At 40.1% G+C, this 16,170-nt stretch overlaps 4 protein-coding genes and 1 pseudogene across 4 annotated transcripts; all 5 read left to right on the forward strand.

Annotated features, from left to right (window-relative positions):
• Positions 1 to 345: 345 nt before the first annotated feature.
• LOC119572474 (cuticle protein 7-like) lies at positions 346 to 1,156 on the forward strand. Its single transcript, XM_037919584.1, has 2 exons — positions 346 to 357; positions 722 to 1,156. The coding sequence occupies exons 1-2, from the start codon at positions 346 to 348 to the stop codon at positions 1,154 to 1,156; spliced, it is 447 nt and encodes a 148-aa protein (XP_037775512.1).
• Positions 1,157 to 3,180: 2,024 nt separating this feature from the next.
• LOC119598654 lies at positions 3,181 to 4,139 on the forward strand (annotated as a pseudogene).
• Positions 4,140 to 6,843: 2,704 nt separating this feature from the next.
• LOC119572475 (cuticle protein 18.6-like) lies at positions 6,844 to 7,906 on the forward strand. Its single transcript, XM_037919585.1, has 2 exons — positions 6,844 to 6,855; positions 7,112 to 7,906. Exons 1-2 carry the CDS (start codon positions 6,844 to 6,846, stop codon positions 7,670 to 7,672), a joined length of 573 nt encoding a protein of 190 aa, XP_037775513.1. The 3' UTR covers positions 7,673 to 7,906.
• A 1,880-nt stretch (positions 7,907 to 9,786) lies between these two features.
• LOC119572476 (cuticle protein 18.6-like) lies at positions 9,787 to 11,126 on the forward strand. Its single transcript, XM_037919586.1, has 2 exons — positions 9,787 to 10,066; positions 10,698 to 11,126. The coding sequence occupies exons 1-2, from the start codon at positions 10,055 to 10,057 to the stop codon at positions 11,124 to 11,126; spliced, it is 441 nt and encodes a 146-aa protein (XP_037775514.1). The 5' UTR covers positions 9,787 to 10,054.
• A 1,940-nt stretch (positions 11,127 to 13,066) lies between these two features.
• On the forward strand, positions 13,067 to 14,904 carry LOC119598662 (cuticle protein 18.6-like). The gene is made up of 2 exons (XM_037948375.1): positions 13,067 to 13,609; positions 14,242 to 14,904. Exons 1-2 carry the CDS (start codon positions 13,598 to 13,600, stop codon positions 14,668 to 14,670), a joined length of 441 nt encoding a protein of 146 aa, XP_037804303.1. The 5' UTR covers positions 13,067 to 13,597; the 3' UTR covers positions 14,671 to 14,904.
• The last annotated feature ends 1,266 nt before the right edge of the window (positions 14,905 to 16,170 follow it).

The following is a 16,170-nucleotide window of genomic DNA, read 5'->3' on the forward strand; positions in this document are numbered from 1 at the left end:
CATCGGTGCTTGCCTCTGTTCAGGATTAATAGTTCAGGCAAAACACGAAAATATGACTACTTTGCGAGCCATTTAGATTATCAATGTTATTACTATCATCATTTAGCTATCTTTTTATCATTAATACCTACTCATTATTATCACTTTATTGCTATTTTTTTCTTTTTTTCTGAAATTATTCGTATGACATTCTATAACTGCTTTCACGTTACTATCATCGTCATTTGCCTTTGCAGTATCCAGCTCGTAACAGTGACGTCACAACATTCATGATGAGTATAAAAGGGTCTTCCTCCTTCAGCCGAACATCACAGCTCACTCAGCTCCTCTGCGACCAACACTAACATGTCTGCGAAAGTAAGTAGCTTTCGGTTAAAAAATCTGACTTTCTAGTTAGTGAATCTTCTTTCTCCTTCCCTCACTTCCAGCCTCTCTCTCTCTCTCTCTCTCTCTCTCCATCCATCCTGCTCCTCATTTCCCTCTGTCCGTGCTTCAGCTCCGTTGCTTCATATTCTTCTATGTAGTATTTTGCCTTTGAAATATTCATTAATTACATTTGTTCCTTCAAAGTTCTCTTTTTTTTCCAAGAGATTACTTGAGATCATATAACAGGGATTTCCGAAGTTTGAAGTGATTTCCTTCAGGACATTTGTGCTTTCGTACAAGGCTCCTGTTCCTCGTGTGTGAATTTTAGCTCTGAATTCTCTGCTCCCTCGCGCAGCTGATCCTCTTGGCGGGCGCCCTCGCGGCCCTGGCCTCCGCCGTGCCCCGTCCCGACACTCCTCCCGTCTACGGCCCTCCTCACCCGACCTACAAACAGCCAGGAATGCCCTTCGACTTCAGCTACGCCGTCAGGGACCCCTACTCGGGCAACGACTACGCCCATCAGGAGACCAGCGACGGTCACGTCACCTCCGGATCGTACAGAGTGGTTCTTCCCGACGGCCGAACCGAGATCGTGGAATTCAGCGCCGATCACGACAACGGCTACGTCGCCAACGTCGCCTATGAGGGGGAAGCCTCCTACCCCGCCCCCGCCCCCTCCTACCACCCCACTCCCTCCTACCACGCCCCTGCCCCCTCCTACCACGCCCCCCCTCCCTCCTACCCACCACCCACTTCCTACTCACCTCCCCCAGCCCACCCACACCAATAAATCCCATCCATCCTCAGTGCATAGGCGGCTCCAACCTTGCTCAAGAAATATCCAACGCCAAAGGAAGGACTTTCCAAGCTCTAGCCACTCCATTGAAATCCACGCAAAAGTCACAGGGCAGAACCTAGGTGCCTCCTGTGCTTCAGCAGTAAGTGCCTCGTTACTTCCACATGGAAATTCAACATTTGCTGATTCGTCCTGTTTATGCTTTCATAAGTGAGGCAGCTTTTGGTCTCTGGATTTTATTCTTGTAAATAAAAGTTACTCGATTAAATGTTTTTCTAATTACATTATAACCGCACACACCTTTGCTTCTTTCTCTGTCTTTCTGAATGTCTTCTGTTATATTTATTCATTTATTTATTTTAACTAATATTCTGTCACTGACCCCTTGTGTGGTTGGAGGTCTGGTTCAAGCACCGACAAACACATATTCTTTCTTTCCTTCCTATTCCCATTTCCCTTCAAGATTTATCATATACCTTATTAATTCATTTTTGAGTATTACTTGTTTTCTCTCAACACGGATCTTTTGGCGTCAGATGCAGATAGAGAGGATCTTAGATATAATCTTTCGCTTGCAAATACCTTGACAAGAAACAGCAAGCACTTACCCTCACCGGTGCTGCTTGCATTCGCCGATCTCAGAGAATGCAGCTGTAAGACAAGATGCTCTGGCTGTTCCTCACAGGAAGCTGATGCCTGCGCTGCGTGAAATCTCCTGACAGACGTTTTCGCAGCAACTTGAGGACCTGAGGACGAATGATATAAGATTTATCAAGTTGGAAAGATATAGCCGTTTCAAACATGATTTGTTGAAGTGCAGTGATTTAAGCAACCATCTGAAGTTGCTAAGCGATTATTGTTTATAATTATTTTAAAGGAGTATTCTCATTGGCTGTCGACCATGGGAAGGCGATTTATCTGGCTCCTGATTGGAGGATTTTGACTGGCATACTGGGTGGCTTTCAGACGATGAAACATGAATATCGAAAGAAAAAAAGACTGAACTCATAAGGTACACAAAACTGAAATAGTATTTACATTCAAGTCAGAGCAGATTAAACGAAAATACAAGTAAAAAGGCGATAACAATAATACCTGACGAGAACGAAACAAGGTCGTTTACGCTGACAAAACCCGCGGAAAATGTTCGATGATTTTAAGAACGGAGAAACGAGTACTTTATATAATAGTAATGATAATAATAGTAATAATAATAATAATAATAATAATAATAATAATAATAATAATAATAATAATGAAATAGTAGTAATAATGAGTATTATTGTTCTTATCATTATTTTCATTAACGCTATTAATCTTATTATTGATATTATTATTATCACTCATTATTATTATTATTATTATTACTATTATTATTATAATCATTGACATTATCATTATCACAATTATTATTATCAGTATCAGCATCATTATCAGTATTATCTTTATCATTATGATTATCTTTAGTAACACTATCATCATTATTATCATCAGAATCATTATTACTGTATTATCATTATCATTATTATTACTATTTGTACCTTTATTATTATTGTCATTATTATGCACCTTTATTATCATTATCGTTATTAAGTCAAGTCGACGCTGAGAGGCGCAGACGAACCGCCAGGAGTGTAGACAGACAACTCATCCTGAGAAAACAGTCTCGTTTTAAGTCTAATTCCATCAGTCTTTGCATCGGTGCTTGCCTCTGTTCAGGATTAATAGTTCAGGCAAAACACGAAAATATGGCAACTTCGCGAGCCATTTAGATAACCATTTAGCTATCTTTTTTATCATTAATACCTACTCAGTATCATAACTATGTTGCATTTTTTTCTGAAATTATTCGTATGACATTCTATAACTGCTTTCACGTTACTGTCATCAACGTCATTTGCCTTTGCAGTATCCAGCTCGTAACAGTGACGTCACAACATTCATGATGAGTATAAAAGGGTCTTCCTCCTTCAGCCGAACATCACAGCTCACTCAGCTCCTCTGCGACCAACACTAACATGTCTGCGAAAGTAAGTAGCTTTCGGTTAAAAAATCTGACTTTCTAGTTAGTGAATCTTCTTTCTCCTTCCCTCACCTCCAGCCTCTCTCTCTCTCTCTCTCTCTCTCTCTCTCTCTCTCTCTCTCTCTCTCTCTCTCTCTCCATCCATCCTGCTCCTCATTCCTCTCTGTCCGTGCTTCAGCTCCGTTGCTTCATATTCTTCTACGTAGCATTTTGCCTTTGAAATATTTATTAATTACATTTGTTCCTTCAAAGTTCTCTTTTGTTTCCAAGAGATTACTTGAGATCATATAATAGTGATTTCTGAAATTTGAAGTGAATTCCTTCGGGACATTTGTGCTTTCGTACGAGGCTCCTGTTCCTCGTGTGTGAATTTTAGCTCTGAATTCTCTGCTCCCTCGTGCAGCTGATCTTCGTGGCGGGCGCCCTCGCGGCTCTGGCCTCCGCCGTGCCCCGTCCCGACACTCCTCCCGTTTACGGCCCTCCTCACCCGACCTACAAGCAGCCAGGAATGCCCTTCGACTTCAGTTACGCCGTCAGGGACTACTCGGGCAACGACTACGCCCATCAGGAGACCAGCGACGGTCACGTCACCTCCGGATCGTACAGAGTGGTTCTTCCCGACGGCCGAACCGAGATCGTGGAATTCAGCGCCGATCACGACAACGGCTACGTCGCCAACGTCGCCTATGAGGGAGAGGCCTCCTACCCTGCCCCTGCTCCCTCCTACCACCCCGCTCCCTCCTACCACGCCCCTGCCCCCTCCTACCACGCCCCCCCTCCCTCCTACCCACCACCCACTTCCTACCCACCTCCCCCAGCCCACCCACACCAATAAATCCCATCCATCCTCAGCGCACAGGCGGCTCTGCCAAGAGCTCCTTGCTCAAGAAATATCCAACGCCAAAGGAAGGACTTTCCAAGCTCTAGCCACTCCATTGAAATCCACGCAAAAGTCACAGGGCAGAACCTAGGTGCCTCCTGTGCTTCAGCAGTAAGTGCCTCGTTACTTCCACATGGAAATTCATTGCAGCATTTACTGTCTCGTCCTGTTTATGTTTTCACAAGGGAGCCGTCTTCTAGTCTCTGTTTTACTCTTGTAAATAAAAGTTACTCGATTGAATATATTTTTCTTATTACGTTATAACCGCACACACCTTTCCTTCTTTCTCTGTCTTTCTGAATGCCTTTTGTAATTTTGATTTATTTCCTTTAACTAATATTCTGTCACTGACTCTTTGTGTGGCTGGACGTCCGCTTCAAGCACCGACATATACATATTCTTTCCTTCCTTCCTATTCTCTTTCTCTCTTCAAGATCTATCATCGCAATACCTCGTTCATTCATTTTTCAGTATTACTCGTTTTCTCTCAACATGGATCTCTTGGCGACAGTTGCAGGTAGAGAGGATCTTAGATATAATCTTTCGCTTGCAAATACCTTGACAAAATCAGCAAGCAATTATCCTCGCCGGTGCTGCTTGCATTCGCCGATCGCAGAGAATGCAGCCGTACGACAAGATGCTCTTGCTGTTCCTCACAGGAAGCTGATGCTCGTGCTGCGTGAAATCACTTCTGACAGTACTGTGGCTGAGGAGGATTTTGTCTGTGGCAAACTGGGTGGCTTTCAGACGATGAAACATATATATTATATAAAAAAAAGTATCTGAACACAAAAAGTAAACAAAACTGAAATAACTTATCACTCAAACTAAAACAAATTAAACGGGAAAAACGAAACAAGACCGCTTCCGTTGGCAAAGTCCGCGAATACGAGTACTTTATTTACATAATGATTTAAAGTATCAAAAATGGTTCACTACAGCGCCGCTTCTCACTTAATGGCGGGCTAGTTGCTCACCACAAACACTCTCAGTTCTCGCTCAGCAGCTGCTCTCTGGCGCCGGAATTAGAGAAGGATCAGACCCCTCCTGAAAGTGCTTGGAATCTCTTCTTTTTGTTTTCCTTTCTCTCTTCCGCCTCCTTCTTCTGGATCTTCTTTTCTCCTTCGTCTTCTTCCTGATCTGCTTTTCATCTTCGTCTTCTTCTTGTTATTCTTTTCTTCTTCAGTCTTCTTGCTCTTCATCGTCTTTTTCTCCTTGCTCTCGTCCCCTTTTCTTCTTTTTTTTCGTCTTCTTTCTCTTCGTTTTTCTTTTCTACTTTATCTTTTTCTTCTTCGACTTTGTCTTGTTCGCCTTCATCTTTGTTTCCCTTTTCTCTTTCTTATAATCAGATCAAATATTTTCCTTTGCAAATGACGTTCTTCCTAAAATTACAACTTCAGGGTCAATTATGACACTGATGATGATGATGAAAATAATGATGAAAGTAATAATAATGATGATAATAATAATGATAATAATAATAATAATAATAATAATAATAATAATATAATAACAATGATAATGATAATGATAATAATAGTGAGAGTTAGAACAAAAATAAGAATAACAATGATAATAATAGTAATAGAAATGATAATGATGACAATAATAATAATAGTAATGATAAAGATAATGTCAAGATTTTATCATTATTATCAGCATTAGTATTATTATCAGTAGTAGTATTACAGTTTATCATTTTAGTATCACTATCATTATCATCGCGTCGGACTCAAGACTGTCACGACGGCAATCTGAGTTCGAGGGTTCGAGTCACCGACCGCCGCGTTGTTTCCCTTGGGCAAGGAACTTCACCTCGATTGCCTGCCTAGCCACTGGGTGGCCAAGCCAGCCCAAGTCAGTGCTGGTCCCAAGCCCGGATAAAATAAGAGAGAATGTTACCTAAAAAAGGTAACACCGGCACTCTCCGTGGAAAGGAACTGGGGACCCTACCACGTACTCACTCCAAGAGCATCACAACGTGAAAACTGCAATTGAGTATCATGCTGTGACCACGGCGGCTCAGACATGAACCTACCGTTAAATGAATGAATGAATCATTATCATCATTATCATTATCGTTATCATGGTACGTCAATCGATGTTGAGAGACACAGTCCTCTCACCAGGTGTAGATAGACATCTTTTTATCCTATGAAAACTAATTGTAATTATATGCTTGTATCTAATCAGCAAAAATGCTGCTTTGAATACTATTATTGTATTTATCATCATTATTTGTTATCATACCTTCTGCTATTGTTATTGTTGTTATTGTGATTATTACTAACGTTATTGTTACGACTGCCTGTATTATCGCAAATACTATTTCCGTTATTTTTATCAGTATCCTTATTACTAATATTACTAATCTCAAGAACATTGTCAGTTTCATCATTAGTCGCAGTATCAATGTCTAATCTTGTGAAAACTGTTAATGGTATTACAGTACCAGAGGTATGTCTGCTCTTCTATTATCATAAATAATTTTCTTGATTCAGTATCGCGCGAAGACTATGACCATCTTCATCGCAGTTTGTTCTTATTCCTGTATCATTAATACCTGCTTAATGCATTAATATCACAAATCTGTTGCTATCATCATTTTTGCTAATTTGTTTGCCATTCTATAACTGCTTTCACGTTACTATCATCAATTTGTCTTTGCAGTCCGGTGGTCGCAACAGTGACGTCACAACTTCCTTTCTAGAAATGAGTATATAAGGGGCGTCCTCCTTCAGCCGAGCATCACAGCTCATTCAGCTCTCTGCGAACAACATGTCTGCGAAAGTGAGTAGCTTCCGAGCTAGTAAACCCTCTTTCCCTCTCTTTCCTTCCATCTATGCCTCCTCTTCCCTATGTCCCTACTTTATTCCCCTCATTCCATATTCTTCTACATAACGTTTTGCATTTACAATACCATCCATTAATCTATCATCAGTAACATGAGTAGACCATCAGAGTGGCAGGTCGCACTCAGGCAAAGCATTCCGCCACAAGATTCATTCATTCTTCAAGGATCTTCCATTGTTGGTGATTCGAAAAGCATCAAGATTCTATAAAAATAATTCCTGAAATTGACGTGCCCTTGCTCAGGACTTTCCTGCTTCCATGCAATGTCCTCTTAGTCCTCATCCTTGTTCTTCACTTCATTGGAATTCTCTGCTCCTTCCCGCAGCTGATCCTCGTGGTGGGCGCCCTCACGGCCCTGGCCTCCGCCGTGCCCCGTCCCGACACTCCTCCCGTCTACGGCCCTCCTCACCCGACCTACAAGCAGCCAGGAATGCCCTTCGATTTCAGCTACGCCGTCAGGGACTACTCGGGCAACGACTACGCCCATCAGGAGACCAGCGACGGTCACGTCACCTCCGGATCGTACAGAGTGGCTCTTCCCGACGGCCGAACCGAGATCGTGGAATTCAGAGCCGATCACGACAACGGCTACGTCGCCAACGTCGCCTACGAGGGGGAGGCCTCTTACCCCGCTCCCGCCCCCTCCTACCACCCCGCTCCCTCCTACCACGCCCCCGCCCCTTCTTACCACCCCACTCCCTCCTACCCACCACCCTCCACCTACCCACCTCCCCCACCCCACCCATATCAATAGAACCCATCCATCCTCAGCGTGCAGGCGGCTCTGTCGAAAAGCGACACCATCAACGTCCGCACAAAAGTCACAAGGCAAGCCAAGGCGCTTGCCAAACACTACGCGCCTCATTACCTCCTGAAGTCCATAGCCAAGCTCGCTGGCCCCTTCGCTCACTCGTCCTGTTCATGTTTTCACGGGTGAGGCAGTGGGCGTCAGTGGGTCATTCAGTCGTTATATTTTACGCTCGTAAATAAATGCAAATCAATGAAACGTTTTCTTTTTCGTAGTATAACCTAACCGTACCCGCCTTTGCTCCTTTCTCTTCCTTCCCGAGTTTCTTTTGTGATTTCCGTATATTTCTTTTGACCAGGACTCTTCCACCATCCCTACGCGTGGCTGGACATCCGTTTCAAGCATCAACATGTTCTTCCCTTCCTCTCTATTCCCCTTCTCCTTTTGAAGCATTATCAATAATTTCTCGACATGGATCTCTTGACACCCGTTGCAGATAAATAAGAACTTATATAAAATTTTCTCTTGTTATTACCACGACACGAAATAGCATGCAGTTACTCTCACCGATGCCGCTGACTCATTCGTGGCTTGCTGACCGTACGATAAGATATTCTGGCCGTTCCTCGCAAGAAATGAGTTTTACGTGATTTGTATATCTCGAGGGGGTGCCTGTTCCCATTCAGTAATAGCTCCTCCTCTTTCCACACCTGTTTTTTTCTCTTTAGTCTATAACTATAAATATAAATACCATTGATTCCCCAGTAGGGTGTGCCATTACCTTCTTTTTCTCTCTCCGTCTTTCTCTTTCGAATTCGAATTCGATCCTCTCTTTCTCTCACTCTTATACTTTTTATAGACGATGATGATTTTGACAATCCACTACGGTTCCCCGTTTTCTTCCTAAAATCATGATTAATGAGATGATATTGATTTTAATGATAAACTTAGTGTCGATGATAGTAGTACTGTGATAATAGTAATAATGATGATATAGTGAATTATTGCAACGAAAATACTGATGATACTACCATTACTGATGCCATATGTTATCATAACTACCCCCCCTCTATTAATAATGATTATAATACTAAAAGTAACACTGAAGAGAATCATAATATATGAACAGAATCCAACCGTGGTAGATCGTTGAGAGACAAATGATAGAAACGTGTCTTTCGATTCGCAAGGAACGTTTTGAAAGACAAAGTTCAGATAAGAAAATTCGAAAAGATATTGTACTATCAAACTGGAGAGTTAAAAAGTTTAGGCAGAAGTTAGGCATAAACATCATTACTGTTATTATTATTATTATTATTATTATTATTATTATTATTATTATTATTATCTTATTGTTATTATCATTATCATCATCATTATTATTATCATCATTATTATTTTTTTTTTTTTTATTGTTATTTGTTATTATTATTACTATCATTGTTATTATTGATTATTGTTATTATTGTTATTATTACTATCCTCGTTATTATTATTATCATTATTATTATCATTATTGTTATTATTATTGTCCATATTATCATTATTACTATCATCATTATAATCATTATCTATACTATCATTACCATTATTACTGTTATCATTATTATTGTCATTATTGTTGTTTTTTGTTTTTATTGTCACTGTTACTATCATCATCATCAGTATCATTATTATTATCATTCTCATGATTATTGTCATTATCATTATCATGATTATTAGTATTATCATTATTATTATTATCATATATTATTATCATCATGAATATCATTAACATGAGTATTATCATTATTATTATCATTATCAAAAATAATAATAATGGGAGTAGTATTAATATCATTATCATACCATCACCGTAACAATCATTGATGGGAATATCATTATCATGATTATTTTAAACATTGCTCTATCTTCATTAGTGCTATTATTACTACTGTTTTGATATCATTATTAGTAATACCAGTATCATCCTTCCATCATTATCAACTACATTTTATTTCGTTATCATTTCCAACCATTATGAATTTCCAGCCATTAGCAATGTGATTTTTTTTTTTTTTTTACTATTTCTTTTTATCCTTGTGTCTTGATATCAAATGAATATTACCATTATTTTAACTGTATTTTGTTCTTTTTACTATTATTCATCACCATATTAGACAAACTTCTGAACAACGTTGTTATCATCATCCCTTTTGCTGGAACCATATACTTAGTATTTCAAAACAGCTTTCTCCTTGTTATTATCAAAGTCATCTGTTTTGTACCATCCACTGTTCAGGCATAGCAGTGACGTCACAGCTTCCGTGCTGGTGGCGAGTATATAAATGGCTTTTTCCCTTTACCGAGCATCACTGTTCACTCAGCTCCCCTGCGACCTACACCAATATGTGTGCGAAAGTGAGTCGCTTCTGATCAAAAATCTCTCTGGCTTTCAAGCTACTAATACTTTCTCTCTCCCTTCCTCTCCTCCTCATTCTCTTTCTTTTTTTCTCTCTCACTTTTTCTCCATTCCTCCTGCCCCCGTAATTTCTCTCTGTCTCTTCTTCAGTTCCCTTGCTTCATATTCTTCTGCGAAATAATTTGCATTTGAAATATTCTTTAATCTTTCAACAAACTAAATTGTATGTAGCTTTCGAAAAATAAAATGTCTCTAAGGTCTCTTTCTCTTTCTCCCTCTCCCTCTCTCTGCCCCCCCCCCTCTCTCTCTATCTCCTTCCCTCTCTACCTCTTTCTCTCTTCCTTTCTCTTTCTCTCCCTCCTTCCTTCTCCCTTTCCCTTTCTTTCTCTTTGATTCTTCTCTGCCCCTTCTTTAGTCCCCTTCCCGTCATTGGCGTACTGACAGGAAGCACTAATCCAGAAGATTCAGTCATTTGCTCCTGCAGTGTTTTGGTATTGCTTTTCTATTTTTTATTTCTACTTCCAAAATTCAAGTGTCTTTCCTCCTGATGTGCCAGCTTTTCCCGTCGAGATGTGTTTTCTTTGTCATGGGATTTAATTCTAATTCGGAATTCCCTGCTCCCTCCTGCAGCTGATCCTCGTGGTGGGCTCCCTCGCGGCTGTGGTCTCCGCCGTGCCCCGTCCCGACACTCCTCCCGTCTACGGCCCTCCTCACCCGACCTACAAGCAGCCAGGAATGCCGTTCGATTTCAGCTACGCCGTCAAGGACTACTCGGGTAATGACTACGCCCACGCCCAGACCAGCGACGGTCACGTCACCTCCGGATCGTACAGAGTGGCTCTTCCCGACGGCCGAACCGAGATCGTGGAATTCAGCGCCGATCACGACAACGGCTACGTCGCCAACGTCGCCTACGAGGGGGAGGCCTCTTACCCCGCTCCCGCCCCCTCCTACCACCCCGCTCCCTCCTACCACGCCCCCGCCCCTTCCTACCACCCTACTCCCTCCTACCCACCACCCACCACCTACCCACCTCCCCCACCCCACCCATATCAATAGAACCCATCCATCCTCAGCGTGCAGGCGGCTCTGTCGAAAAGTGACACCATCAACGTCCGCACAAAAGTCACAAGGCAAGCCAAGGCGCTTGCCAAACACTACGCGCCTCATTACCTCCTGAAGTCCATAGCCAAGCTCGCTGGCCCCTTCGCTCACTCGTCCTGTTCATGTTTTCACGGGTGAGGCAGTGGGCGTCAGTGGGTCATTCAGTCGTTATATTTACGCTCGTAAATAATGCAAATCAATGAAACGTTTTCTTTTTCGTAGTATAACCTAACCGTACCCGCCTTTGCTCCTTTCTCTTCCTTCCCGAGTTTCTTTTGTGATTTCCGTATATTTCTTTTGACCAGGACTCTTCCACCATCCCTATGCGTGGCTGGACATCCGTTTCAAGCATCGACATGTTCTTCCCTTCCTCTCTATTCCCCTTCTCCTTTTGAAGCATTATCAATAATTTCTCGACATGGATCTCTTGACACCCGTTGCAGATAAATAAGAATTTTATATAAATTTTCTCTTGTTATTACCACGACACGAAATAGCATGCATTTAAACTCTCACCGATGCCGCTGACTCATTCGTGGCTTGCTGACCGTACGATAAGATGTTCTGGCCGTTCCTCGCAAGAAATGAGTTTTACGTGATTTGTATATCTCGAGGGGGTGCCTGTTCCCATTCAGTAATAGCTCCTCCTCTTTCCACACCTGTTTTTTTCTCTTTAGTCTATAACTATAAATATAATACCATTGATTCCCCAGTAGGGTGTGTGCCATTACCTTCTTTTTCTCTCTCCGTCTTTCTCTTTCTCTCACTCTTATACTTTTTATAGACGATGATGATTTTGACAATCCACTACGGTTCCCCGTTTTCTTCCTAAAATCATGATTAATGAGATAGATATGATTTTAATGATAAACTTAGTGTCGATGATAGTAGTACTGTGATAATAGTAATAATGATGATATAGTGAATTATTGCAACGAAAATACTGATGATACTACCATTACTGATGCCATATGTTATCATAACTACCCCCCCCCCTCTATTAATAATGATTATAATACTAAAAGTAACACTGAAGAGAATCATAATATATGAACAGAATCCAACCGTGGTAGATCGTTGAGAGACAAATGATAGAAACGTGTCTTTCGATTCGCAAGGAACGTTTTGAAAGACAAAGTTCAGATAAGAAAATTCGAAAAGATATTGTACTATCAAACTGGAGAGTTAAAAAGTTTAGGCAGAAGTTAGGCATAAACATCATTACTGTTATTATTATTATTATTATTATTATTATTATTATTATTATTATTATTATTATCATTATTATCATTATCATTATTATTATTATTATTATTATTATTATTATTATTATTTTTATTCTCATTATTATTATTATTATTATTATTATTATTATTATTATTATTTATTATTGTTATTATTGTTATTATTACTATCCTCGTTATTATTATTATCATTATTGTTATTATCATTATTGTTATCATTATTACTGTTGTCATTATTATTATCATCATAATTATCCTCCTCCCCCTCATTATTATTATTATTATTATTATTATTATTATTATTATTATTATTATTATTATTGTCCATATTATCATTATTACTATCATCATTATAATCATTATCTATACTATCATTACCATTATTACTGTTATCATTATCATTGTCATTATTGTTGTTTTTATTGTCACTGTTACTATCATCATCATCATCAGTATCATTATTATTATCATTCTCATGATTATTGTCATTATCATTATCATGATTATTAGTATTATCATTATTATTATTATCATATATTATTATCATCATGAATATCATTAACATGAGTATTATCATTATCATTATCATTATAAAAAATAATAGTAATAGTTGTAGTATTAATATAACCTTATCATAAACATCATCACCGTCATAATCATTGATGGGAATATCATTATCATGATTATTTTAAACATTGCTCTATCTTCATTAGTGCTATTATTACTACTGTTTTGATATCATTATTAGTAATACCAGTATCATCCTTCCATCATTATCAACTACATTTTATTTCGTTATCATTTCCAACCATTATGAATTTCCAGCCATTAGCAATGTGATTTTTTTTTTTTTTTTACTATTTCTTTTTATCCTTGTGTCTTGATATCAAGTGAATATTACCATTATTTTAACTGTATTTTGTTCTTTTTACTATTATTCATCACCATATTAGACAAACTTCTGAACAACGTTGTTATCATCATCCCTTTTGCTGGAACCATATACTTAGTATTTCAAAACAGCTTTCTCCTTGTTATTATCAAAGTCATCTGTTTTGTACCATCCACTGTTCAGGCATAGCAGTGACGTCACAGCTTCCGTGCTGGTGGCGAGTATATAAATGGCTTTTTCCCTTTACCGAGCATCACTGTTCACTCAGCTCCCCTGCGACCTACACCAATATGTGTGCGAAAGTGAGTCGCTTCTGATCAAAAATCTCTCTGGCTTTCAAGCTACTAATACTTTCTCTCTCCCTTCCTCTCCTCCTCATTCTCTTTCTTTTTTTCTCTCTCACTTTTTCTCCATTCCTCCTGCCCCCGTAATTTCTCTCTGTCTCTTCTTCAGTTCCCTTGCTTCATATTCTTCTGCGAAATAATTTGCATTTGAAATATTCTTTAATCTTTCAACAAACTAAATTGTATGTAGCTTTCGAAAAATAAAATGTCTCTAAGGTCTCTTTCTCTTTCTCCCTCTCCCTCTCTCTGTCCCCCCCCCTCTTCTCTCTATCTCCTTCCCTCTCTACCTCTTTCTCTATTCCTTTCTCTTTCTCTCCCTCCTTCCTTCTCCCTTTCCCTTTCTTTCTCTTTGATTCTTCTCTGCCCCTTCTTTAGTCCCCTTCCCGTCATTGGCGTACTGACAGGAAGCACTAATCCAGAAGATTCAGTCATTTGCTCCTGCAGTGTTTTGGTATTGCTTTTCTATTTTTTATTTCTACTTCCAAAATTCAAGTGTCTTTCCTCCTGATGTGCCAGCTTTTCCCGTCGAGATGTGTTTTCTTTGTCATGGGATTTAATTTTAATTCGGAATTCCCTGCTCCCTCCTGCAGCTGATCCTCGTGGTGGGCTCCCTCGCGGCTGTGGTCTCCGCCGTGCCCCGTCCCGACACTCCTCCCGTCTACGGCCCTCCTCACCCGACCTACAAGCAGCCAGGAATGCCGTTCGATTTCAGCTACGCCGTCAAGGACTACTCGGGTAATGACTACGCCCACGCCCAGACCAGCGACGGTCACGTCACCTCCGGATCGTACAGAGTGGCTCTTCCCGACGGCCGAACCGAGATCGTGGAATTCAGCGCCGATCACGACAACGGCTACGTCGCCAACGTCGCCTACGAGGGGGAGGCCTCTTACCCCGCTCCCGCCCCCTCCTACCACCCCGCTCCCTCCTACCACGCCCCCGCCCCTTCCTACCACCCTACTCCCTCCTACCCACCACCCACCACCTACCCACCTCCCCCACCACACCCATATCAATAGAACCCATCCATCCTCAGCGTGCAGGCGGCTCTGTCGAAAAGCGACACCATCAACGTCCGCACAAAAGTTACAAGGCAAGCCAAGGCGCTTGCCAAACACTACGCGCCTCATTACCTCCTGAAGTCCATAGCCAAGCTCGCTGGCCCCTTCGCTCACTCGTCCTGTTCATGTTTTCACGGGTGAGGCAGTGGGCGTCAGTGGGTCATTCAGTCGTTATATTTTACGCTCGTAAATAAATGCAAATCAATGAAACGTTTTCTTTTTCGTAGTATAACCTAACCGTACCCGCCTTTGCTCCTTTCTCTTCCTTCCCGAGTTTCTTTTGTGATTTCCGTATATTTCTTTTGACCAGGACTCTTCCACCATCCCTACGCGTGGCTGGACATCCGTTTCAAGCATCGACATGTTCTTCCCTTCCTCTCTATTCCCCTTCTCCTTTTGAAGCATTATCAATAATTTCTCGACATGGATCTCTTGACACCCGTTGCAGATAAATAAGAACTTATATAAAATTTTCTCTTGTTATTACCACGACACGAAATAGCATGCAGTTACTCTCACCGATGCCGCTGACTCATTCGTGGCTTGCTGACCGTACGATAAGATGTTCTGGCCGTTCCTCGCAAGAAATGAGTTTTACGTGATTTGTATATCTCGAGGGGGTGCCTGTTCCCATTCAGTAATAGCTCCTCCTCTTTCCACACCTGTTTTTTTCTCTTTAGTCTATAACTATAAATATAAATACCATTGATTCCCCAGTAGGGTGTGCCATTACCTTCTTTTTCTCTCTCCGTCTTTCTCTTTCTCTCACTCTTATACTTTTTATAGACGATGATGATTTTGACAATCCACTACGGTTCCCCGTTTTCTTCCTAAAATCATGATTAATGAGATGATATTGATTTTAATGATAAACTTAGTGTCGATGATAGTAGTACTGTGATAATAGTAATAATGATGATATAGTGAATTATTGCAACGAAAATACTGATGATACTACCATTACTGATGCCATATGTTATCATAACTACCCCCCCCTCTATTAATAATGATTATAATACTAAAAGTAACACTGAAGAGAATCATAATATATGAACAGAATCCAACCGTGGTAGATCGTTGAGAGACAAATGATAGAAACGTGTCTTTCGATTCGCAAGGAACGATTTGAAAGACAAAGTTCAGATAAGAAAATTCGAAAAGATATTGTACTATCAAACTGGAGAGTTAAAAAGTTTAGGCAGAAGTTAGGCATAAACATCATTACTGTTATTATTATTATTATTATTATTATTATTATTATTATTATTATTATTATCTTATTGTTATTATCTTATTGTTATTATCATTATCATCATCATTATTATTATCATTATTTTTATTCTCATTATTATTATTATTATTATTATTACTATCATTGTTATTATTGATTATTGTTATTATTGTTATTATTACTATCCTCGTTATTATTATTATCATTATTGTTATTATCATTATTGT

Source organism: Penaeus monodon, chromosome 4 (assembly GCF_015228065.2).
Source record: "Penaeus monodon isolate SGIC_2016 chromosome 4, NSTDA_Pmon_1, whole genome shotgun sequence".
Lineage (NCBI taxonomy): Eukaryota > Metazoa > Arthropoda > Malacostraca > Decapoda > Penaeidae > Penaeus > Penaeus monodon.